We start from the raw sequence: 25,426 nt of genomic DNA on the forward strand, positions 1-25,426 counted from the left end.
TCTTCTCTGATGAATTCTGTGTTATGGAAACGTTTGTGTTCCTGACCTTAGTTTGGACATCAAACTAGACGGTTCAAGACACAACCGGAAGTAAAACACATGTTTTTTCATCTTAGTGTTTCCAAACTAATGAAGAGACCCGAACGTACGGTAGTCGGCACGACAGACAAATGGCTATTGGATCCTGTTTGACCCGTGTGGTGCATTTTACATCGTTGCATAACTGTCAAAAACATGATCCCCTAAGTTCTATTCTGTTGGGAAAAGACCGCTGCAGATTTTAGGGAATCGACTCCACTTCCACTAAGAAGCTGCGTAGTTCTGATGCAACGTGAGACGCAAGTCAGTGACGTCAGTCTGCAGCGGACAAACTACAGTGTCTCCAAAGACGGACCACAAAGAAGCATCTTAGACGCCTTCATGAGTTCTTACAGAGCTGAGTCATGCAGACGACACAAACGACCAGGTTTCAAGTATTACTTTATTATAAATGAGTTATTCATAAGGGTTACTCACATGATCTGCGTTTCTCAGTCATGATTGTTATTTCTTGTGAAGGGCCGAATAATACGTTACTATTTAAATATTGCCGCAGAAAGCAATTTGTGGGATGGAATAATCTCCTTTCCTTTTTGGATGGATGGTCCAGTGGTTCCTACGCTAAAGTAGCCTCCTTTCCTCAGTATATATCAAACAGCTCTTATCGTGGCCTTCCACAATGAGCCTTCCGGGTCATTTCACTCGGTTAGGAACCTTCCAAAGCAAATTCGACAATTCAAATCGAGCGAATATGTACGTTTCAATCCAGAATGTAGGCATCCTACAACGGGTCACATCCCGGCCTTGGCCCAAGTCAAGGTGTTGTTGGTTAGACCACATTGTGTGGGTAGAGAAACAGATGATAACAAATTTAGGACATAGTAGGACTTTATTTTACATGCAAGATCATCTTTTACTATTAACCTGCGTCATGTGGGTAATTCATGGATCAATGAAACTGGACATACTTTTTCCAAAATACGGTCCCATCGGCGACACCGGAAGGGGCGGAACCCTCCCTGTCTATTCCTGAAATACTGGTAAATTTAGTGAACGTTACATCTCCAGAGAGAGAGAGAGAGAGAGAGAGAGAGAGAGAGAGAGAGAGAGAGAGAGAGAGAGAGAGAGGAGATGAACACCAGTCTGCCAATACAGATTTATCTCTTCTGCTCTAGTTCACCGGCGCAGGTCGATACATCCTTCCTCCCTCTCTCTCTCTCTCTCTCCCCCCCCCCCCCCCCCGCCCTCACACGCGTTGCATGCGTCCGTCCCCGCGCCGGCGGGCGGCCGCCTGGCTGCTGGCGCTGCCGTCGGGGCGCGGCGGGGAGGAGTGCGCGCGGCGCGGCCGCCTGGAGATGATCTCGTTCTGGCTGCTGTGCTGGAAGCTGCTGGTAGGTGAACGACGCGCGACGTCTTTCGCACGCGCCGCCCGCGCGCCTTCTCCTCTCTAGATCAGGGAGCGCGCGCGCGCGCGACGGCCGTGGCTTTAAGCCGCAGCTGCAATCGGATCCCGGTGTTTTTGGCGTCCGCGTACGGTTTCGGTGCGGTGCCGCTCTTAGGATGCTGCCTTATATAACACAGTCAGCTGAGAGGCGAACGCGTTGCGGGGACTAGAATGGTGAGAACGGAACCGCGATGGATGAATATGGAGGAGAATAGAACAAAATGAAACACGAGCTTTCAGCATGCGCACCTTCTTCCACACATGCTGCGTAAAGCTGTGATCCTCCATCACAGGAGGCCTCTCCCGTCTCCAGCTGTTCATGGGGGCCAGCAAGAGCTCTGATGCTGGATGTTGGTTCACTTTACAGGCAGTTGTTCAGTGCATGAACTTGATTTCATATGTGTATTTAACTCAAATAGAAGTTGTGTCGTCATAGAGGTCCAAGGTCAAACAGGAATTAGATTATGAGCTGCTGAGCAACTAAAACTCTGCATCCTTCCCCCACTCGTTGAGACTTCTGTGAAAAAGGCTATAATTAGAATAAATTGACTGAAGACAGAAGCATCTATGTCACTAATCCTCCCGGGGAATGTTTGACGCTCTCAATATCTGCTCGTCAGCACTGGAGCTTTCATCCGTGTGTAACGTTAAACTGTGCTGTGGTGTCTGAACATGCAGATGATTATTATTTAGTGTTATAATGAGCAATGGAGACCAATTTCAGGGGCATATTGTGGCGGTCATATGAGAGGGAGGAATATAAGTCTGTGTCATTTAGGATGCCACAAGTGTTCAATAAATGGGCATAATAAACTTTAAATGGAATACCTATTGAGCTGAGTTCAGGGTGTGTGTGTGTGTGTGTGTGTGTGTGTGTGTGTCACTGAAGCAGAGGCGTTAGCAATCTTTTCAAAGAGGCTCAAATTTAGTGTTTAAGTTTAAGACGGCACATTTTAGGGGTCTTGTGTTTATTAATATTTTTAGGTTAGCAAGCATATACAGCAATTTTACAATATTATCTGTTGGTAGTTTTTAAACTTTCTCAATAAAAGTATATTTAATGCAGCTAAAGACCTCCATGTAAGATACAATTGTTTGTCGACACATTGTGATATAGAATTCTGTCATCTAAATTGTTAATAACATAACAAGTCAGATAAAACTCACTTAAATAAAACAATTTCCTTAATCTGATGCTTTTGGTCACACGGATGTTGGTGCACAGCTGGCGATATTCATTTATGTTTTTCTCTCTGTGATTTTTACTAGAAACTGTTATCATGTGATTATTCCTAGATAATTGATCTATTGACCGATATATTGATATCGAGATGTGAAATGACATCCATCTGAATGGAATTCTTAGTGACATGTATTCGCCTTTAGCAGCTTGCCTGCCTCTGCAGCTACACTTGGTGTTACCATGGCAGCAGCTCTCGCCTGCCACCAGCACATGCCTGGAACAACAGACCATAATAATCTACCTACCCACTCACAGCCAACGCGATGACACCATGGTAACAACACGAAGGCTTGAGTTTTTATACGCACTTCAGTCGCGTGTTTATTGTATGTCATTTCATCTAAAGGGTCATACAGTTGTTTGTGTTGTTTCTGTCAGCGCTTTATTGATTTACAAAAAAGGTTCTTATTGCTGTTTCCACTCAGAGGAACACATTGCCACTTAAATGAGATTAGCTTGTCTACTTTAAAAGTCCGTCCACGACAAGTGAGCCAGAAGATGATGCTAACTTCAGGGCTAAACCCCTTAGCTTCCACCAGAAGGTGGAAGGCAAGTGTTAGTGTTGTTTAAAATCAATACAAAAGTGTTTGTGTTCACAGAGAGCAACAGCTGGGCTAAGGAGGACGCCAGCTGAGCTAACCGATGGTAACCCCGACAACGATAACTATAACGACTCCGCCCGTCCAGGACAGCCATCAGATCCAGTTACCATGGAGAGCAGTTCATCTCCACCGGCAACACACACGGATAGTGAAAACTCGGGGCAAAGCCTTTGGGGCGACCAGGAAGCGGAGGAGCACCATTACACAGAGGTCCATGGGCTGAAGCAGCCAATCGGGGACGAGCAGGACGAAGAAGAGGCTGCAGGGAAAGAAAATGTCGTCAGGGATGCAGATGAGTGTGATTACCTTGTGTTTGCAATCGGAGAGCGAAATGGGAATGATAAAGGAGATGAAAGTGGACAGGGCACGGGTAGAGGAGGAGATAAGGTAGAAGATGGAGAAAGAGGGGAAACAGAAGGAAAGGAAGAAGGAAGTGGAGCTACAGTGAGGGAAGATGGAGGAAGAGGAGGTGAAAAAGAAGAGGATGAATGCATAGGAGAGACAGTGGGCGAGATGAGTAATGATGCTCCGTCAAAGCTCCTCCTCATCTCTTGCAGCCCGGAGCGTCTTTCATCATCAGAGCCCCTGATGGTCCCCTCATGTCCCTCAGAGCAGCCCATGGAGGCCATGTTGCAAGAGGCCTTAGGTCACAACATTGGCGAAAGAGATGACCTCGGTGACGTCCAGCACACAGGCTTCCCCCAAGCTGAGCTGGCTAGTGTGTACTCGGACAGCGACGCAGGGGACGGCCAGTGGGCTAGCTTTGCACGCTGTGATGTCACCAACCAGGAAGAAGCAGGCGGAGGAATTCACAATACCACCTGTGAAGGAGAGAGCAAGGAAGAGGAGGGAGGAGGAGCCGATAAGGGGAGAGCCGAAGAACAGTTTGAGGCAGAAGAAGCGAGTGAAACACAGGACCAAAGGGAGGAGGAGGAGGAGGAGGAGGAGGAGGAGGAGGAGGAGGAGGAGGAGGGGAGCAGACACGTGGATGATGAAGAGCAGATGACGTCCAGGAGAGATCTATTTCCACGCACACCTTCTGTCAGCTCCACGGGCAGCTCCACAGAGCCTGACAGAAAGGTAGGACGTCACCTCTTTCATTAACACAGAGGCCATGATCTTATCCGTCATGCCTTGTCCATTAGCTATTGTATATATATATATATATATATATATATATATATATATATATATATATTACCAGTGTGACCTGTATGTGGAGTTGGCAATACGTGGATATGAATATGATATTATTATATATACAATTTAAAAATCAGTGTGTTTTTTTCTTTTCTTTTTTTGCACTTCAGTTCTTAAATGAATTAGGTTGAATACCTGTGCCCTGAGAGACGGGTGGATTAAATGTAAGCCTTCGCCTGTGAAATGAAACAAATGGCGTCTCAGTTCTTTACCTCGTGTAGTGAGCTGCTGCCCCTTGTGGCCACCGGGGACAACGTCTGATAACGGACCACATGATGCTACACACACATCAGCAGCATATATGAATCCTCCAATATTTGCTTTGTATTTTCAGATTCTCCTTTTCCCCGTGAACATCTATAGCGCACCTGATAAAACAATCAGCCGTTCTGCGTGAATATTCAAATGATCTTCTGTACTGACGTAATGCGCCGCTGCTCCTCACTCAGGCTCCCGTGGATCTCTGTGTCCAAGAAGAGGCCCACAGTGGAAACGTCTCCACTGAGCATGTGGACTTTCTGTTGGCCCGACAGCAGTGGAGGAAGATGGAGGAGGAGGTCAAAGGTCAGCCAACCCCCAAACCAGGCCTCAGAGCTCAGGGGAGCTTCCAGGGCACCCACAGCTCCCTGTACCCGCCCACTCGCAGCCCCCGACTCAAACACAGGTGGGAAACACGGCAGCCGGTCTATTTTCATACTGCAGTGGTTCCCCTCAGGCGGGGGCGGCGGCCTGTTTTCCTCGTTAGATGTTAGGAGGCTCTTATTCACCTTGTGTGATAGTATATGGGGGTCTTTGCAGAAGCGACCACATTCTGTATCTACTCATGAAGAGCAATGCTGATATCATTGAAGTGCTGGAATAAGTGGATAAATATTTAAATGAGAGACGCAGTGGAGAAATGTTGGTATGTTTAACAAGGACATTTTGAATTGTCCTTAAACTTTTTTCTTAACTTAAGTTGGGTTTCCTCCTGTCCTCTCAAAGGGAGATCCATCCTGCAGCGGCCATGGAGCCCACGCTGTCCTCCACCCTGTCCTCCACCCTGTCCCCCGGCTCGGAGGACTCGGGCCTGGAGGAGCCGGAGAGTGCAGTGGAGAGAGAGATCCGCCGGACTCTGGAGAGGGAGGAATGCCACCGGAGAGAGAGGGGGGGGGTCACACAGGGCCTCACCGTACCCAGGTACGGCAACACGAACAGGGCTTTCACAAACACAATTATATATAATGTTATATATAATATAATATTCGCCATGTACGCTTATACATACGTGGAATATGACACAATACGTGTACATACAATCGATCTGGAATGAGTGCAGGTGGTAGTAGTGCGAGGTGGGGTCTGACGGCCTGAGGGAAGGGGCTCTTCCTGACGCTGGTGAGCGCTCTGTAGGTTGTGTCCAGGGTGTGAAGCTTCAGCATGACCATAAATGCCCCCTGAAACCTGGAACAGGTTGAGTTGGAGCGGCTTCGAGAGGTTTTCTACTACACTCATAGTCCCGAGTAGTACCGAGCAGCATTCCTTTGTCTGCCTTTGAGGGTTCAGTACAGCTTTTTTCTGTGATCGGGTAAACTGAGCCAAACGGACCTTGTTTCACATGCTTCTCTTTCTGCTATTCTGTTGCAGAGCCTCCACCGGGCAGAGCGGACGATCTCCCCCCAGACCTCCAGCGTGCCGCACTCCTACACTGTCCATCTCCCCTTCCCCTTCCTCTTCTCTTCCCCGATCTGTCTACCATGAGATGACGGCCAATAATGTCATTATCCTGGAGCCCGGCTGCTCCGGCTCCACCTCCAGAAACCTCTTACTCTCCTCCGCCACCGATTGGCCGCTTAGCCAGGATGCTGTGCCCTCCGCCAACGTCATCGTCGTTGAGACCTCTAACGTGATCATTCGCAGCGCATCCGAATTCTGTCTAAGCTCCGCCCCCGTGTCCGCGGAGACCCAGGAGAGCACCTTCTCGTCCAATCCGTTCTTTAAGCTACGCTCAATCAGCAGCCAATCGCTGGTGGAGCGGGAGATCCGCATGGTGAGGCAGAGGGAGGAGGAATGGAGGAGGCAGCGGGAGGAGATGTGGAGGAGGAGGAGGGAGGAGGAGTGGAGGAGAGGGAGAGAGAGGTACGACACCGTGCTGGTGTCTCCTGGCCTGAGCGATAACATCAGCTACAACGGTACGCATACGAGGGATCAGGAACGTCCTACAAACATCTACTGTTACGGTCAATGGCGTCAGAGTCTAATAACAGTTTAACACAAGTCAATACTGAATATGTAGCACGACATTACAATGTAATAAGAGCATTTTCTTCCCTTGGTATTTATTCCAGTGCCAGAGGTCCTAGATAGATGTGTGTCCTCTCCTTCGTCCCCCTCCAGGACCCGCAAAATGGAAAGATCCAGCATGTCTTGTGACCACAAGGTTTGCTTACACACACACACGCACATACACACACGCACACAAACACCACCTGCTGAAAAACAGTCTGCATCGATCTATTGATTTGATATATTGATATTTGATATTGGTGATGATGGTACATGGTACACACTGTACTTGTACTACAGTACACGCACATACAGTACACCAGTGAGGTCCCCAATGCACTATAATGACGATGTGTTTCATGTGTCAGTACATAGCATGACATTTTTTCAATTTCTCTGATGGATAATTGATTTCTTCCTCCACTCTTTCATTCATTTGTTACGTTTATTAATTGTGAACTTTGATTTGTTAATCAGTTGGACTGATTAATGATGAAATCCTTTACATTTTAACAAACACATTCTTTCATCATTCATTTTGTCGTCTAACCATCACTTGCATTTGTGCGTCTAACGATTCCTCCAACCATCCCGTCCTTTGTTTATTCACTTGGCTCCATCCATCCTATAATCCATCCACTCATCATGCTCCAGTGGTTCAGCTGAATCTTCCCCTCCCTCCAGTTCCCCTCATCCCTCTCTCTGACGCCGAAGCGACCGAACGCCATGGCGCAGCGATGGGAGGCCTCCCTATTAGCCAATCAGAAGAAGGAGTGACCATTTCAAAGCCCACAATGAGATCCGACGCCTCCGTTCCTTCCTGCTTCTCTCCAGAAAAGTCACACGGTGTACTGTAAGGTCTTTGAAAAGGTGTGGCTTGAACCCGTGGGTCACAGATGTGCTGTCTGCGGGACGTCCTGTGAGAAGAGGAATGGTCCTGTCCAACAGCTTTGTTTCAAAGAGTAAGGTTTGGCTTTCCTTAATGCTTGAACGTCTGAAAAGGTCCTGCTTTCAAACTCAAACTGGTCTGCTGCATGATCTGTGAAACATTGGGACACAATGCCACACGTAGGACATTGTTTATTATAGATAATAACTTCATTGACTCATTCACAATACTAACCGCAGTCATAGTACCACCACTGTTTTTGACATGTCATGCAGACTTCTATGTAAACTTTAGAAACACAATATTTATTATTACCAGTAACACAATTTGATTTCGAGCTATTTATAAATGATGGCAAACAGATATGCATTGAGTTGTATGACTATGAAAAAGGTCTTGGCAGTTGCATTTTAATTTTAGATAAAGTATGAATTTAGTCCCTATATTTTTGATGTGATGAACATATACAGCGTATATTTTACCGTATTGTAGCTGCGTAGGGGTTTGAGAAGTGACATTCAAAAATGATTTAGCATGTTCTTTACAAATGACAATTCATAGCATTTAAGTGCCAACTCAGACTGAAAAAATCACTGCCTTAAGCCGCTGAGAACAGCACACACACACACACACACACACACACACACACACACACACACACACACACACACACACACACACACACACACACACACACACAGAAAGACAAAAAATGAATCCATCATCCATTTCGCACATCATCTCTTTTCCACAAAGGCAAAACACTTATTCAAGTATAAAAAAACTGTCCTATTTTATGGAAAATCATTTTTTATGGAAATGTAAGAATGGAAACTGGCACATTCTTTCCCCTTGTTATGACCCGCCCTACTCCGCCTCTGATTGGCTGCTCATCGTGGCCTTTGGTTTGGTTGTGAGATGATGAAAAACGGTAGAGCCACAGGGACGGAGCCGGTGGCTCAATTAGCTTACAGCTAACAGAGGTATAGTTACTTTGTTACTTTAGCGGTATTTCAAAATTATATAATTAACTCGAGTATTCACATGGCTTTAAAAAAAGCTGTCAATTCCACATTTGTAGCCCAAAGGTTTTATGCGCACACTGTTGTTATTGCTATATAACTGTCCGTGGCTGTGATGTTCAAGCAATATAACTGAAGCACTTCTAAAACAGAGATTCTAATCCAGTCTAGTGAAGACTTTTACATATTTTATGTCATGTTTTGATTCCTAAAAAGAGAATTGTTTTATTGAATTTGTGCTGCATATATTTATTGAATCGGGACAAGCTTATGAATCCTTAAAGCTTTTATTTCTAAAAGGTTCATAATATATTGTGTCAGAATGGCTGCATGAATTGAAGGTCTGCGATGTTTTTTAGATGGATCTTTTCTGTGGAGTGTGTGTGCGTGATAATAATAATAATCCATCTTCAATACATCGTACATAAATAGAAATTCTTCCTCCTTATTTTGTAGCTCCAGAAGGAGCTCACTGGGTTCCTGATGAACTCAACTGTCTATTACAGGTGCATTCAAGTCAACTCAGAAATAAGAGACTTCACCTGCCAGGTTGCGAATAATACCAGGCGAGTAGAATGCTAGTGAGTTTTTATGAATATATTCTGATTGTGCTCTGAGCATCGATGTGATGTAACACTGTGTTAAGGAATAAACTCTCCATCCGCTAATAAAGTGCATTTCAGCTGTGAGTCCCTGTGCAGCCTGAAGATGTGTCCAAACATCTGACGGGGCTACGATCTATACTTTCTGCAATCAATTTGCAGAGGTTTGGATGTTCTTGAAATGTGCTGTATTGCATGTGAAAGAAGTCGGTTACAGTGCGTCCACTCTTCACACTGGCTGTTTCTGCCCCATCTCACCACACCACACCCAGTGGCAATGTGAGGAAACGGAAAAACTATATACTATAATATTGTGTTGGCAGCAGAAGGACATGAGCATCAGTAAATATTGGCTTTGTGTGTTTTCTTGCACACTCGAGTTACGTCAGATGGGGTTGGTACGTTGTTACATTGTTACATCGTTTCGCTATTATTTTCACACAATCCTTGAACTTGTTATTCAAGGCCCATATTTAACATCATTTTGACGTACCATGCCAGCGTTGTTTGCATGTCATGGTGTTGCTGCGTTAGCTTTTCTGTATGAAGGCACAGTAGATATATATATATATATATATATATACCTGGTCTGCATCCAATTTAGTGGGACAGCTGAACTGATACTTTATAACTGTAGTTTTAAGAAGGATGTGCATTTGTGAATACACTGTGTGACAGAATATTCCGTACGGCTCCTAGAAACAGCTTTTCCTCACGAGCCGAGCATCATTTATTCAGGTTCTGTTCTTTTCTTAGTTTATTTGCCTTGCGTTTCATTCATTTATTGTTGCCAAATGAAAGGTCTTGTGATGACATCTTCAATAAAACGTAACTTCTGAAACCTGCAATGTGGTCACGGCCGGTTTCTCTTTCAGCAACATGTTGGCGGTCAGACACCAACTTCCTGAAGTTCCTGAATGCAACACTTTCTACCCGTCACCATATAGAGATGTGTGAAGCTTAACGGGATCACTTTCCAGCATCTTTATAGAAATGACAAATCATTTGAATACAGAGGCAAAGCATTATTCAGACAGAGAATATCTAGGCTACTCCTTGTTTAAACATATACGTCCATAGGTTGAGGTTTGCTGAAATAGAGACTATAAACATACATGTTCCTTCCAGGTTGAGACGGCATTCATAAGAACGCCACAAATGTTTTTTTAGTTAGATAAATAACTGCATGTATTTCCTTTCACGCATGACCATTGATGAACACCCTGCGTGTAAAGGACGTTCCCTCCAAACCACATGTGCTAAGTGGTCCCTGGTGACACCGCGAAGAGGCCTGTGAGCTGCTCGCGTCCGCAGGGATGGTGCCATTTGATAAAAGTCTCACACTTAAATTATATGACCAAAGACTCCCACAAAGGAACCTCTCCTCAGTGTCTTCTTTAGAACACATGCGTGACCAACTCTGCTCCCACAACATGCTCAACGGTGTCTGTGAAGGTCGAACAGAACAGAGGTCACCATGAAGTGGAGGCTCATTGACTCTGGATCCAGTGTTTATTTTAAGGGATCATCATATAAAACTTACATACTAAATACAGCAGGGGGCAGCAGTGGACGATGATGAGCGAGATGGGGGTGACCCCCTCCTCCTACACTCACATCTGAGCCTGACACACACACACACACACACACACACACACACACACACACACACACACACACACACACACACACACACACACACACACATACACACACACACTGTCAGAGGTGCAGCGTCACACTTTCACTGGCTGAGGAAGTGCTTGGCTCACAGGCATGAAGTGCGAGCCTGTAAAGGTCAGCGGGTCACCAGGCACTCTGCTTTTTATCAAGGAGGAAATACACAAAAACATGCATCTGAATAGAATAACTTGTTGAGCATTTAAGATATTTAATGATTAGGAAACATGGATTCAGATCTCTTTGTTGATTGTTCCTGAGCTACAATGTCATCAGACACTGAAGCTGTCTACACACACACACACACACACACACACACACACACACACACACACACACACAGTGATGAGTGTTAGACAAGCAGACACAGAGCAAGCTGTTGGCATTAATGTGAAACAAAAAGGTTTATTAGCATCATGGTTACACGTGTGAGCACGTAATACACATGTATAAAAGACATGTAGAGCATCTATAATTCAAACTTTTAGTTAAACGTTTAAAACAGGGATAATCATCTGCAACTAAAAATCACTAGCTAGTCAAAATGAATCCGCCTCAGACCACATTCAATGTGCGTGTTTCATTTGACATTGGGTTCAAATCTAGAGTCATCTGATGGAGACCATTGAGTTATAGCATCTATTTAGAAGTACTACTTTGGAACAGTGACCTACAGAAGCAACTATTAAACACACTGAGATAACGTAGCACCTTGTTTGTACCAGCGGAGGAGCGCTAGCGCCCTGCTGATGGTTTAATACGTATAAAGGGTCAGTTAATGAGACATCATCACTTTGATAGCAGAGAATTAAGAGCTTGAGAATGTATTTATGTTTCCAGATAGTTGCTAATCAACATAATGTCCCCATAAAAAGTATTATTGTTGCAGTAGTTTATAAATGACGAATCACCAGTCGTGAGGTCAGCAGACGGTGCAGCTGCTCATTGCGTCGACGTGCATCACTGCATCACCGTCAGCACACGGTGCAGCAGGGTCGGTGTTTGTTTGGCATCTTTCTGACACCTGATCCCACCCGTGTCTCCTTCCACCTGTCTCCCACCCTGTCCACGCGTCCCCCGTTCCCATTGGATGAACCTCCAGTTGGACAGCCGTTGTCGTGGCGCTCCTTCTCCTTCACACCGTGGTCGTCGCTGCAGTCTGCGTTGTCGTCAATGACGACCAGCTCGGCCTTCAGGGAGCCCTCAAACTGCCGACCTCGACAGCTGTCGTCCTGCGCCGCCTGGAAACCCATGAAGATGGCTGTGATTGGCTCCGTGGTCTCCAAGGCATTGAGGATGGTGTAAGGGATGTTTTCTCCGTAGATGGGAGAGGGCGCTCTGTCAGAGGGGGCGGGGCCACTGCACAGCGCGGCGGTTGTTCTGCCGTCATGGCTGGGACGGGATGGAGGGGCGTGGCCATAAAGCTCTTCTTCGTCCACGCTGATGTAATCGCTGAGAGGAATGTAATTGGCTGGAGTGTAACAGAGCTGACCCGAGCAGTCAAACCCGGTTCCCTGGTCATGTGATCTGGGAGGAGGCCGGCCATTGGCTCTGCCTCTATTAACCACACCGTTGGCCCGCATGATGCCGCAGGTGTGGTGGGAAGCAGGCCGACCTTCCTGAACACAGTGACAATTCCTCACCTGGTACGAACTACAGTGGCGATCTCTCCGGTTGCCCAAAGGGTGTCCCGCCCTCATGTGGTTTCCAAGGCGATGACCTTCCCTCAGGTTGCTTTGGTTCATTCTCTCTTCCTGCTGTCTGTGAAGACTTTCCTGGCCACCGTAGTGGTACTGGACTCCTGGTTGGCTCTGCTCGTTAAATCCTTTCTCCGGTGTGGGGTTTCTGAGCAGATGGCTACCGTAACATCCCCGCTGGTCTCTGAGGTCAAACCCCTCCACGCCTTCTCTCTCATCTTGGTGTTCGAAACAGCACTTCTCGTCCCCTCTGCTGTGGCCGAGGTGGTTGACTTGGCGATGCGCTGTGGCGCTTCTCAGCAACTGTTCCACCTCGTTTGCTGACAGCTCAGACGCGCAGCTGTGGTCATGTGACCCCTAAACGTAGAAATATATGAGTCATTACCAAGAGAACACAAAGAGAGGTCACTGGCAAAAGTGGAGGAAGCGGACAACCTTTATGGAAATGAGATGGGGAGGGAAAAACGACGAGGACGGTTCGACGTATCAGACAGTTCAAAGTGCATCATCTTCATCTTCTGATCTCAATCCATCTTTTGAGGCTCATTCCACACATTGAATCCCTTTGATCAACTGTTCACTGTGGTGCCAGAAATGTAGGAATCATCTTCTTTCAATCCAACTCCAATATAATTTGTTAATTTTTATGTTAATAAGGTAGTTCACGCTTTTTGTTTTTCATATTGGTATCAGATGATTGTATCATTCACTGAGCAGGAAGTTATTCACCATGAATGAGTCAAGTCTGTCTCTTTAACTTCCTGCGATCACATGGTCTGTCCTCAGCATCCATCTGAGCCCAGTGGGCCCAGTGGGCTCGCCCTTGGACTCTGTCTATGGAGCAGCCAGGTCATGTGATCCTATGAGGAAGGTTTCCCTCGACCTAAAGTGTAACGGGTCTTTGAATTCATTGAATGTGTAGAGAACCTCTCTCCTTCCTCTTCTCTTTTCTTTAAAACTGAAGTTGAATGTGCGCTGTAACCTTTAACTTATGTCATGCACCACATCATTGTATCAAGCTGTGTGTACAAAGGCTGTTCATGAGTACCTGTTGTGAATTCAAGGCGTAAACACACTTCCTGTCGTGGTGGTAAACCTCGAGGCCGGCGCGCTGGTCTACCTTCTCGGGCTGAACGGAGGCAGTAGAGAGCACTGTGCTCGGCCCAGTCAGCAGCTTTCTAGTCACGTTGATCTCCATGGCGAACAGAGCTGGGACGAACATGAAGACACACAGAGTCCACGCTCACATCAGTACCCTGGCATCTCTCTCCAACCAAAGAGTTAGTGTTAAATGTGCGTAATGACGACAATATTATAGGTTGTTACTTTCGGATTTAGTTTCTACTAATCAGATCATATTGATAATAAGTGACGATGCAAGGCGCTTGTGACCTGTGACGGTGAGGACGGACAAAGCTGCACGCAGCTCATCACACATTTAGAAGGATACAAATCTACCTAGAGGGCCATAACATCACTACACAGCAATGTGCGTTGGGAGACTCAAACACAGGTATGAGTAGACAGCATCTCACTCCTTCCTGGCGTGTTGGTTTCACAGTGTTTGTTGGCTGGTGGAGAGGGGGATTCTGGGACATCGGGGCTGAATTTGCTGACCAGTAACGGCTCTGTGGGACACAAAACAGAACAGCTAACACGTGCGCGTCTTCAGGGCTGGTTAGCCTCCAAATGATGTCATGACCTACCAGCAACAAAGCGGTCCTGGGCCTCCTAGAGGACGGACACAAATCAACGCGTTAAGGACACAAATACTAACCCCAACCTGCTTTGAACACAGAGCCGCTTTTCTCTCACCATAAGCAAGTTGGTGCGCTCCCTAAACTTAAAAAAATGTCAACCCTGTGGCATTGTGAGTCTGTGAGAGACACGGGGAGTGACTACCTTGATCACGTCCCCTGGACTTCTCTCCACAGCCTTCAGTCTGTTGAGGATGAAAGACTCGTTGGTAGAAATCCTGAACTCCTCTCTCTCCAAAGACTGCACCTCCATCTCCGTCCTAATGGGTGGAGGGAGACACAGTGGGCTCAACAGGCCATGTCGGTGTGCGTCGGTGTGTGTGTGTGTGTGTACCTGTGGATGTTTAGCTGCAGTGCTCTGGTCTGCTGCTGGTCAGACAGAAGCCTCTGTTGATTTGCATTGTGGGAAGTGGAGTCCTGCAGCAGCCACCGCTCCCTCAGGGCTTTTTTCTGATAATTTCATTACGGGAGTTAAGATTTATTTAAATGCAGTTTACATGTAGAGCAGCCGACCGGTCTGATTTCCTCTGTTCAATGTTCCTCTTGTGTTTTGACAGTTGCTCTGACAGCTGCAGATCCGTCCAGTCAAACAGTTAATGGAGACCACAGTGTTAATTATGTGTGCGTTAGTAACATACAGATGTGAGGATTCGTGCTGATGGAGGTAATACATCTCATCTGGTGACTGAGACCATGTTTAACAGAGTGATGGGAACCTTTAGATGCTGAAGTTTGACTTTTTCACGGTCCAGCTCCAGTTTCCTCTGCCTGATGTCTTCCTGGATGCGATGTTTTTCCTGTTGCATCACAGACAACCGATTAGAATTAATAGACGGCTAAAGGCAGATCTGCTGTACATACACGTCCAGCTTGGGACATGTTTTAACCCGTGTTTGGGTTGGTAAAGTGTGGTAGGAATTACAGTGATGGCCTGCAGCCTCTCTTTCAGCAGGGCGGACTCCTCCATGCTGCTACAGGGGGAGAAAAGAAACACAAGACATTTGTTGAACACCTTCGGATCCGCAGTTCAACGTTGAAATAAAGGCAAACTGCATTAATCGAGAGTATTATCCAATCAGAGCGCGGACAACAACGATGACACAGCACTATATATTGATTTGCATCAACAGCAGTATTGATCATACAATACTGTAACATTGTATCACAGTATTTTAACCTCTGAGTTTAGAGCTACACGCATTACAATTTCTTGGTCAGGTTGGAAAATATTCATGGCAATATTTGAACAGAATGCATTTGTGGATCCGCACAGCAACAGCAACCCTTCAGACGTAGAACTTTGTAACAGCTGCTGAAGTACAGTAACGTGTTTCTCCCGAGTCCCACGGCTGCTACTTTACTCATTACAGATAAAATAAGCGCAACAAACCCCCCCTTTGTATTTATAGACCAGCCGGCTGTATGAATAAAGTCCAGGCTGCGCGTTTAAGTGGGTCAGCGGAGTACGTTGCAGGGCCGAACGTATTCACACGTCCACGCTCATCTAACTGCCTCCATTTCAACCGTGTGTCACCGTTCCCCACACGGAGTGGAGCTCCAGGTGGCCGGTGTGAGGGTGGAATACTTACTGGTGCTAAACCATCAGCCCCTAAAGCCTTTGCATGTAAGGCCTGCAGTGTAGCCCATGGCTGGACCAATCATATGCTCCCATGTTATTGACCCAGCGCCTCGGGTCAGACAGGAGGAAAGAGTCTCACGTTGGTTCACGTACCTTTAACAAATCATTCCCCTCCACAATAAGAGAGGCACTACGTATTGTTCTGCCCTTCCTGTCAAACTGGGGCTTAATCTGACCCGCTGCCGGTCAAAGCGATTCCTACTCACCCAGTCATCCGCATCCTCTCGTGAAAAAGGAGAAAAACAACCTGCCTGTCATTAAACAAACGAGGATGACTGACTGCTTTATTACTCCTACAAATTAAAAGCAGAGTTGAGTTTATATCCTGTCAGTGAGGTAACGTCAGTGAAGCAGGCAGCAATCTGAGCTAATCTGCTCATGAGGCTGCTAATCTGTGCAAACCATCTGTTTGCCATGGACAGAAGGACAGAATGAGAGGAGGACGACCATGTGCTCACTGTTTTCAGGTTCTCTGTTTCTTTTACTTCATGTTTCGGCCTCAGAGAGTCACTCTGCACACCTCTCATGTCAGATATTTGGCCTTTACTTTTACACAATGTACCAAACATCAAAGTAAAATACTAGAGTACTAAAAGAAGACTACGCACCCGCTGACGATCTGCAGTGTTCATATTTATATAATATAGTTATTACCGAGCATAAAAGGATTTTACAAGTTTAGGTTTAGGCTACAAGGTGTTGTAGATATAACTTGACGTTAGTTCAAACCACCAGGACGAGCAGCAGCAAGGAGAAAATGAAGCTTAAACCGAATTAAGATATTAAGCTTCCTCCATCCTTCTGTCTCTCTCTGTGTCCGACAATGATAACTCACCACAATAAAAGCATCCGTTTCATGCTTGGAGGAAACAGATGATAAATGTACTGTAATTCTGTCTACATAAATCCCTCTCAAGCTGTCGTTTGTTTGTAACTGTTAACAGAATGTTTGGTAACTGAAGACCTGAGCGACGAACTGATAAATAATAGCTGGTACACATTATTTCTCACCTGCACTGCAAGGGAAGTGCTCTTATTTCCCACGCATCAATAATGAATACTACAGAAGAAGAAGCAGCAGAACCTCGTGTTCCGTTAACTTACCTGCAGCAGGCCGCTCGCGCTCTCTCACTCCACGGCTTTGATCTGTGTCGCGGGATGCGCGAGACCTCCGGGCTGCAGGTGGAGGTAGGCGGGGCTTGACGGGGATCCGCGGGGCGTGTTTGTCACAGCGGATTGAAAGGTTGCTGTGCCCTTATCAGCCAATAGCAGCGCGTCCACCACTAAAGAAAAGTACTTAACCGGCTCATAAAGGTTCAGTAACTGAGCCTGATGGATCAGCTGTCAATGAGACGCTTTTATTATCATCTTCATTGGTTTCAAACTGTATATATTTTGTGGTAAAGAGGCACACTGGAGATTTCAGATACAGCCTTATTCCAAAATATATCAGAAATGTATTGCATGGGGACGGCTGGGGCTCCACTCAGAAGATGGGATGAATGTGGTGTATGAATGGGTGTGCTAAAGCGCTTTGAGTGGCCGGAGGACTAGAAACGCAACATACAAGTTGTGAGAACTTGAACCCAAAAGCACAACAACACACAAACTCAAGTTCAGGTTGAAGAGGTTTACTTTTCAATATCCAGACAAACAAAGCATCACCCCAGGTCATCAGACTGTCTAGCAAACCAATTCAAAATATCTGAACAGTCAAGTTAGAATAATGGGAAAAAATAGCTAGCAAAAAAACACAAGCAGTATAAGCCCAGAAGGAGAGGCTGCAGGTGAGGGTGGAGGAATGAGGTCATCAGGGGCCGATGGACGGACTGGATCTGAGATTACATTCCATACACCATACCTTGGTTTGATTGTCGATGTCAAAACAAATGCTAACCGGCTCATTACAAGTTGAAGTGTTCAAGTATGAATAGAGCAAAAAATAACATTATTGGAATAACCGGAAAAAAAACTTTTGGTATGAATAAATAATGCATTTAGAAAATATCCTGATTTTTTTTTTTAAATAAACGGGCCGCTGAATATTTTTAGATTTTTTCATGTTGTTGGGATGATATCTTTTATATTGGGTCATGCTTAATAGCCAATTTGTATTCTTATCATTGTTATTTTTTTAAATGATTGGAAGCGTCCTTTCACACTAATTTCAAACGTTATCTGTGTTAAGTAAATGACTGAAACATCATGTATCTATTTATTTACTATAACCACATTTAAAGAAATCAATCAAATATTCACAACAAATCTCTTGCATAAATCCTTCATGACAGCTACAAGGCACCCTGAGCCAATAAGGTCCTCCGTTACTGTGATACAGCCGCTATATCATGGCATCATAGTGTAGTACCATGTGAGATATCCATTTTTAAAGTTAAATTCTGCCTGTTTACATACACAGAACAAGATATAGAAGGACGGGTCGCACGGGGACACAAAGCAGTGAGAGAATTTAAAAGGAATAATCTCTTTGTTTGCCTGTGATACAAAACACGATACTTTGAAACATGACACAACCCTCATAGATTGGATCTGAACAGAAAAAGTCACATCAAACAAAGGTTAAAAGGAACACACCTGAAGTCATCTTAGGGGAAGTTTTTTTTTTTCTTAACTTAACTTAATTGAAAGAACTGACTGAAAGAAATCTATAAATCTATAACACCAACAACACTGGAACTTAAGCAGTTGGATGAGCACCTCGAGGTGATTGTTCCCAAGCTGGACTTGTTCAGCTGTTGGAACAAAGTACTCTGCTGCCTTGAGTCACTATGACAACTAACTATGTAACACATATGCAAGTAGATTATTCCTCACAGTTTCTATTCAAACAGATTAAAACGTATGGATAACTACCATGTCCTAACATGTAGAACATAAATTCATGGCGCACTGACCTTACACAAAGTATGTCCGTAGTTTCTTTCCTCTGGGTGAAGGTGCTGCATGTACCATCATTTGTAGCATCAATTGATCACATACCTCGGGATAATGAAAGGAATTACGGTCAAAGCGACAGCAGCTCTTATATTATACTTTAATAATTAAATGTCTTATCGTCTAGTAGTTCAGTTTAGGCACAAACCGATTTTTGCAACAAAATGATTTAAATTCAAAAAGCTTTAGTTTGCAATGTTTCTGTGCATACAAATTAATATTATGACAAACTAAAAAAAAGCATTAGAAAAATGTGGACTTGTCGTGATAATGGCCTGAGACTAAGGTGATAATGAACGATTCATTTACAAATGCTGCAAGAGGCAGCTGGGGGTCATAGTCATGTGACTTCTGTGCAGGATCCTGGGCTCTATCAGAAAAGAAAGAAGGTTCAGTTAAAACATTCCCCGAGCTACTGACATTTTGCTTGTGGTATCTGTTTTTTCACAAAACAAATGCATCTTTATTTCATATACCGGATGCTACGTCGTAAACCTGAAAACTAAAACCCACCGTTCATGAGTAAAAGCGTGAAGCTACCTGTGTGGGGATGTACATGTCACTGGTTTCCATCACGTGATCAGTTTGAGGTTGATCCGTGTCAGCCGTGCCTTCATCCGAGGGACTCTGAGAAATCACCGGTCTCTTTTTAAAATACTCAACCACAAACACCACCTATGAAGAGATAGAAATAGTGGATAGAGAGTCAATGAACCACTTTTGCACAACAACAAAAAATACAATAATATAATTTGTGTATGACAAGGATAACATGTAGCCAAACATCATAGGACGAAAGAGTAGGCCTAACACGATAACTTTACCTTTGAGTTATTGGAAAACAGCTCCCTCATTTTTACATATTGTGTGTGTGACCAAGCTTTTTGTCCCCGCCAACGCTGATGCGCATTACTTGTAACACAAAAGAGGATTTGGAGTTCATTCAAGCAACCCGTGTAGAGTGTGTGTGTCCTGCGGGGATTTAATCCATTAGACCAGTTTTTCATGAAGAAAATAGAATAAAATTCCTTTGCTGAGTAACATAATGGTGTACACAAGCAGAGCAGTGGTCTGACTTTCTGCTTAGTTCCTTAAAATGTGTGGGAAGGAATTCATTTGAAATCAGTAAAGTCAAAGAAGGTCCAGAATTTGAGGAACGCAGCAGTCTGTCTTCTGTCTACTGTCCGTCTGTGTGTGGCTCAGGAACTGAAACACGTAGATTTTGAAGTGCGTTCCAGCCTAACTTTTCTCATTGAAGCGTTGTCTTGATTGATCAATGTTAACTTTTGGTTCTGAAAACCAGCACATCTCCCAACTTCCCTTTGTGAACCTTATTGCTGGTTATGATACCGTTTGCTCGACGTGATACGTCACTTGCGCTGCGTGTCACTCATTGTACCTCAATCGGACCGAATGCTAAAATGGCGCCACGTGTCCGTGGTTTGCAGCGGCTGTGTCTTAGGTAAAAACAATGAAAACAACAAATCAACTAGGATTGATCTTGAAGGTGAATTCAATGGTCTAACCATCTTTTAATAATCATAAGCATAATGATGCTCTTAAAAGTCTTTGGGTTCATGCACATGCATGTTACCGCAAACCACAACATGCATAAAACCTGACCAGAAAGACGGCGATAGCTCCCCCGATGGTTTGTCCAACAACGACGTCACTCCAGTGGTTTCGATACTCGGCCACTCGGTTGATGCCTGTCAGCAAAGCCAGACCGACCAATGAGAGGCTGAGAAGCGGGCCAGTCAGGCGGCCTCCTCTGGAACCGATACAGGAAGTGACGTACATCTGCAGAGCACAGTAACTTTATTTCTGAGACACAGTGAAGAGCCAACTGAATGGTGAGTTCAGGCGTGTACTCGTGCACATTTCCAGCACCTTACTGTTTGTCACATGAAACAGAGCCACTCACTGCCAGGTAAACAGCTGTATACAGACTCAGCGCGGCCTCTTTGGATGGAAAGGTCTTCCTGGCTCTTGTGATGTCATCAGGGTCACCAGTGCAAACATCTGATTGGCTGACAAAGTGCTGTGTGTCCAGGCAACCGAGGGCGGTGTAATTGGGCCGGCAGACGGACAGGAAGTGAGGGGCCAGACATCCTGTGACCAGCTGACATGCGTTGACAAAGATGTCTGTTGTGAACAGGCCGAAGACATACACAGCTACAAGGGAACACAGACAGAAGACAAGATGATTCATATAAAAATATGAATATGAGCAATACATTGGCACACTTTCGAGCCGGTTGCTTTTCCGTAGAAACATGCTGGTAAGACATAGCGTTAGGCTGGATTTGAATTGTCCAAAAAATGACCCTATCTGTCTATTCCTAACCACTATTCCTATTTCCTGTGGAAAACGTCACAGGGTCAAGAAAAGATGGTTAGGAGAATTAGGGAATCCGTCTCCACTTCCTCTAAGGTACGTAGTTGTGATGCGATGCGAGCCGAATGTCAGTGACGTCAGTGTGCAGCAATAAATAAATAAAAGAATAAATACCGTTTGATTTACAATATTTTTACTATTTTTATAGAAATGCAATTCATGTCTTTCTGTAATCCTCACAATAGCAAAGTCATCCGGCGGGCCGCACTGAGCCCCCTGGCTGGCCGAATTTGGCCCGTGAGCCTTGAGTTTGACACCTGTGGTTTAGGTATAGATTAGGTGTAGATTGGGATTAGGCCTTAATTTGAGGTGATCGTAAACATTATGAAAAATGTAGTTCCGTATTTTATTTTCCATTTCTACCAACAAATCCGCCTAAAAGTTGTAAAAGTAAAAGTTGCAATGAAAACGTTATAAGTATAATTAATTTAGTGTCAGCATTACTAGCACACACAGATATGAATGTATGATATATATATATTTTCATCATGACATTAAAACACATTGTAACTCATTATAATAAGGAAATAATCCATTAAGAAAAACGTAGTTATGAAAGGCATTTTATAAGCCATTCTTATTTTATTCTCATTTGGAATACACAACATAATTTGCTCTTTTACACATGAATGAAGGACCTGAATTGACCACTCTAGAGAAAGCTGTCAAACAGCTGAGGAGAAGGAGGAGGATGATCTCCAATGAATTACTGAAGCTCAGCACAAATTCTAAGTATGAAGCCAGGGCTCAACGGCCCGTGAGCGGTGGCATAGTTTGTTTAACGTATGAAATCCAATATGGCAGAAACCAGAAGACGACTGGGATTTTATTTCATTCTTGGTTCGTAGTGAGCCTCGCTGGAGATGGACATTCACTTATTATCTGTACTGACACTCAGTTAGCGACTGGCTGACTGTTGAGGTACAAGTGGACTGGAGCTAGCTACTTAGCATGCTCATTTTAGTAGATATATCTGAACACAACATAACAGCCACACTACAACCGTACATTTTTTCCAATTAAACTAAAACTCATTTCAAATCATAAGAATTGTAAACAGATTATTTTCTGAAATTAACATTCAGATTAATGGATAACTAAATGTTAGTAAAGATTGGCGTTACTTCAGCATAATATTTATTATAACGTTACCAAGGAAACGGAAGGTCCTGCGCACCATAGGGTTCACGTAGCAACAGTCCCCCATGACGACCACCTTCTCCTGGTCATACAGGTTGTTTGAGTTGTAGTGAAGGAGGAAGATAAGAAGCTCAACACCTGAAATCTGACAAACAGAAGGAACGGGGATTACTTCCTCACAAGCCAATTTTTACTGTTAGTTTTGTGGCCAGTTGGGGTCAGCGGAGTACCTATAAACACAACATTGACAGTGTCATGTTTATTCTTGTTACTAATATAATATATTAGGTCCATTAGAATCCAGAATTGTTCAAATGTCTATCTCAGAGAGGTTATTCTTGCTCATTCGGCCTGTCACAGTTTTCTACTTCTTCCCAGGCTGCTAGCAGTAGCCATGTTGCTAACGCTACTGAGCCTCAGTAAAAAATATTTTCACACTTCATGCTGCGGTCCGCTATCCGTGCACCCGAGTCTGATCCATTACAGTCCCTCTAGTCGACTATTCACTGACCACTTTCATCACACATCATTGGATCCCTCAATTATGCAACACATCAGGACAATTAGTAGCATAATTAAAAGACTGGATTGTGAATACCTGAAATATATTGGTATTATTTGTATTTATATTTCGTATAGCCCCTTTAACACGTCCCACTGGGTGCCTTTCTGTATTCCTTCCTCTTGCTCCCCTAACAGGAGCATTCTTATCTTCACCATAGAAAACAAACAAACCTTCAGTTGATTGTCTGGACTTACCAGAACCACAGGCAGTCCACCCACCACGGAGTACAGTATTACCGGCTGTACGCGGCTGCTCTGTTCAGGTCCAGGATCTGGTTTGGTTAGAGTCGGGTCCCTGCAGGCGAAGCCCTGGTGTGCGGGACTGAAAGTGTCCGTGAATTCACAGTAGTAAACCAGCATTACTGCAGCTGCTAGAATTACCATCTGAAAGTACAGCATGATAAACTCCGTCTCCGGCACTCCGACTTCAGAAGGTCACTTGATGCTGTTGCCCCGGCAGTGAAGGATCCAATGTAGAGTTTCCAAATGATCCTCCTCTTCATCCTCCTCCTCCTCATAATGCGTATAATACCATTAGTGGCAAACGATTCTTGAAGGATGTTCCAGTGCAAATATCCAACCACGGATGAAGATGACGATGATGCTTTACCCCTCAGGGACACAGAGCTGTTCCTCTTTTCCTTTTATGTGAGTGAGAGAGAAACCCTTCTCCTCTGCTCCAGTGATTTCCCTGAATCATCTGACAGCAGTGAACCAAGGATGTCTTTCTATTTCTCTGAACAATCTTTAAAGAGCAGCTTGTAGTTTACCACAAACTCCTTTCAGCAGTCAGGACAGTTGGACCCAATAGGGGGCAGACACCATGAGCTCCAGGACATTTACAGGTTTGATCAGGGTTTGCCATCAAAACTAAAGGCGTGCCAATTATTATTTGTTTTTAAGGTTTGAATATTATTCTTTATATTACTAGTGGTGTTCCTTATGATTCACATTTTGGTCAAACAATTACATTTTTTAATCAAAATTATATTTCCCTAAACGTGTCTAAAGTATTTTCTCACATGCCTGAAGCTTTCTCCATGAGTACACACATATATATATATCTATATAGATATATATATCTCTCTCATATATATATATATATATATACATATATATATATATTTAAATGCTAGCATGTCAATATGGACCAACACCCTGTTGAAAGCCACGAAGAAGTAAGGCAGTTCCCAAGTTCAATTTTAATATTTGAAGTAAACATGTTATGTTTCGGTCCATCAGACATCGCCAGGTTGCTCCTCCTCCGACTCTACAGGAGCCCGCTGATGCTTTTGGACACATCCAGGAGGACATCCGGCAAGACTCCATTCGTCAGGAGCATGCCGTGGCGTTGGCAAGCAGGCATACAAGCACGTAGGGGGCCACACAAGATATTGAGAAGCACTTTGAGTTGCAGAAATTTAATCTGACTGTTTGATGGCCAAAGCCCCCAGGATCCGACATTGTTTTTGAAAAATGTGGTTGATGGTAATGTGACTCATCTTATAAGCTACTGCCACCAAGTCATCGAACTAGATGCAACAAAGGGTACAGAGTGCATTGTTGTTGGGAGGTGGGTGTTTGCCATGACCATAGATATATAAGGTCTAGATGTCTTATACGCGTTGCCGGCCAACGGAGTCGAACGCCCGCACATGGCGGCCATCTTGGAAGGGGGATCGATTTTTAAACGATTTGGTTTGTTATAAACGTCAGAGATGTAGTTATAACACTGCATACATAATCTGAATAATTATGTTATGTTCTATAAAATAGAATAATTTTTTGAAATAGGTATATGGCTATCCAATGACTGCTGGAAATAAACATGGACAAATCAGACTTACACAATAGCATTGATCAATCCAATACATTTTTCTATATACATATAAAATCCATAAACACACATTTTGTATCTATAAAATAAATTCCCTGAGAAAGGTTATAATATGTAAGCATAACATGTAATGTTACAAAAGCATTGCTGCCCTCCAGTGGTGTAACTGAAACAGCAGCTTATGACATACGTAACATATGACATTTGTTTGTCTAAGAAAAACACTGAGCGTGAGCTTCAGCAAACAGACTGTGCTCTTGGAACAGTGTGTGCAGCAATTTATTTTATATGTATAATGTCTGTTTGTGGATTTTATTTAGTGCTGAAGGTGTTTTTCTATTGAGCCCAGATAGTGACTATCAGGTAGACTGTTAACACGACACACATCAACCGCCCCGCTGCCCTGTCAACGTTCAACACAATCAAGAACCCCAGCAGCTCTCTCTAACCATT

General features: G+C 44.4%; 3 protein-coding genes across 4 annotated transcripts; 1 reads left to right on the forward strand and 2 right to left on the reverse strand.

Annotated features, from left to right (window-relative positions):
* Positions 1-1,231: 1,231 nt before the first annotated feature.
* On the forward strand, positions 1,232-10,154 carry LOC120816026 (uncharacterized). The gene is made up of 7 exons (XM_040171242.2): positions 1,232-1,430; positions 3,326-4,408; positions 4,978-5,192; positions 5,513-5,707; positions 6,155-6,699; positions 6,856-6,947; positions 7,478-10,154. The coding sequence occupies exons 1-7, from the start codon at positions 1,299-1,301 to the stop codon at positions 7,568-7,570; spliced, it is 2,355 nt and encodes a 784-aa protein (XP_040027176.2). The 5' UTR covers positions 1,232-1,298; the 3' UTR covers positions 7,571-10,154.
* Positions 10,155-11,375: 1,221 nt separating this feature from the next.
* palmda (palmdelphin a) lies at positions 11,376-17,254 on the reverse strand. Of its 2 annotated transcripts, XM_040172351.2 has the most exons (9): positions 17,184-17,254; positions 15,363-15,411; positions 15,157-15,237; positions 14,775-14,890; positions 14,586-14,700; positions 14,390-14,414; positions 14,219-14,311; positions 13,732-13,892; positions 11,376-13,040 (listed from the first exon to the last, which is right to left on the reverse strand). In XM_040172351.2, the coding sequence occupies exons 2-9, from the start codon at positions 15,405-15,407 to the stop codon at positions 11,961-11,963; spliced, it is 1,716 nt and encodes a 571-aa protein (XP_040028285.2). In that variant the 5' UTR covers positions 15,408-15,411; positions 17,184-17,254; the 3' UTR covers positions 11,376-11,960. The 2 variants fall into 2 exon arrangements, with proteins under 2 accessions (XP_040028285.2, XP_077954886.1); XM_078098760.1 differs by lacking the exon at positions 14,775-14,890 and having other exon boundaries at positions 17,184-17,227.
* Positions 17,255-17,694: 440 nt separating this feature from the next.
* LOC120816651 (phospholipid phosphatase-related protein type 5) lies at positions 17,695-23,701 on the reverse strand. The gene is made up of 6 exons (XM_040172428.2): positions 23,332-23,701; positions 22,585-22,717; positions 20,959-21,209; positions 20,658-20,834; positions 19,575-19,709; positions 17,695-19,404 (listed from the first exon to the last, which is right to left on the reverse strand). The coding sequence occupies exons 1-6, from the start codon at positions 23,533-23,535 to the stop codon at positions 19,375-19,377; spliced, it is 930 nt and encodes a 309-aa protein (XP_040028362.2). The 5' UTR covers positions 23,536-23,701; the 3' UTR covers positions 17,695-19,374.
* Between the last annotated feature and the right edge of the window lie 1,725 nt (positions 23,702-25,426).

Source organism: Gasterosteus aculeatus, chromosome 3, assembly GCF_964276395.1.
Source record: "Gasterosteus aculeatus chromosome 3, fGasAcu3.hap1.1, whole genome shotgun sequence".
Taxonomy (NCBI): domain Eukaryota; kingdom Metazoa; phylum Chordata; class Actinopteri; order Perciformes; family Gasterosteidae; genus Gasterosteus; species Gasterosteus aculeatus.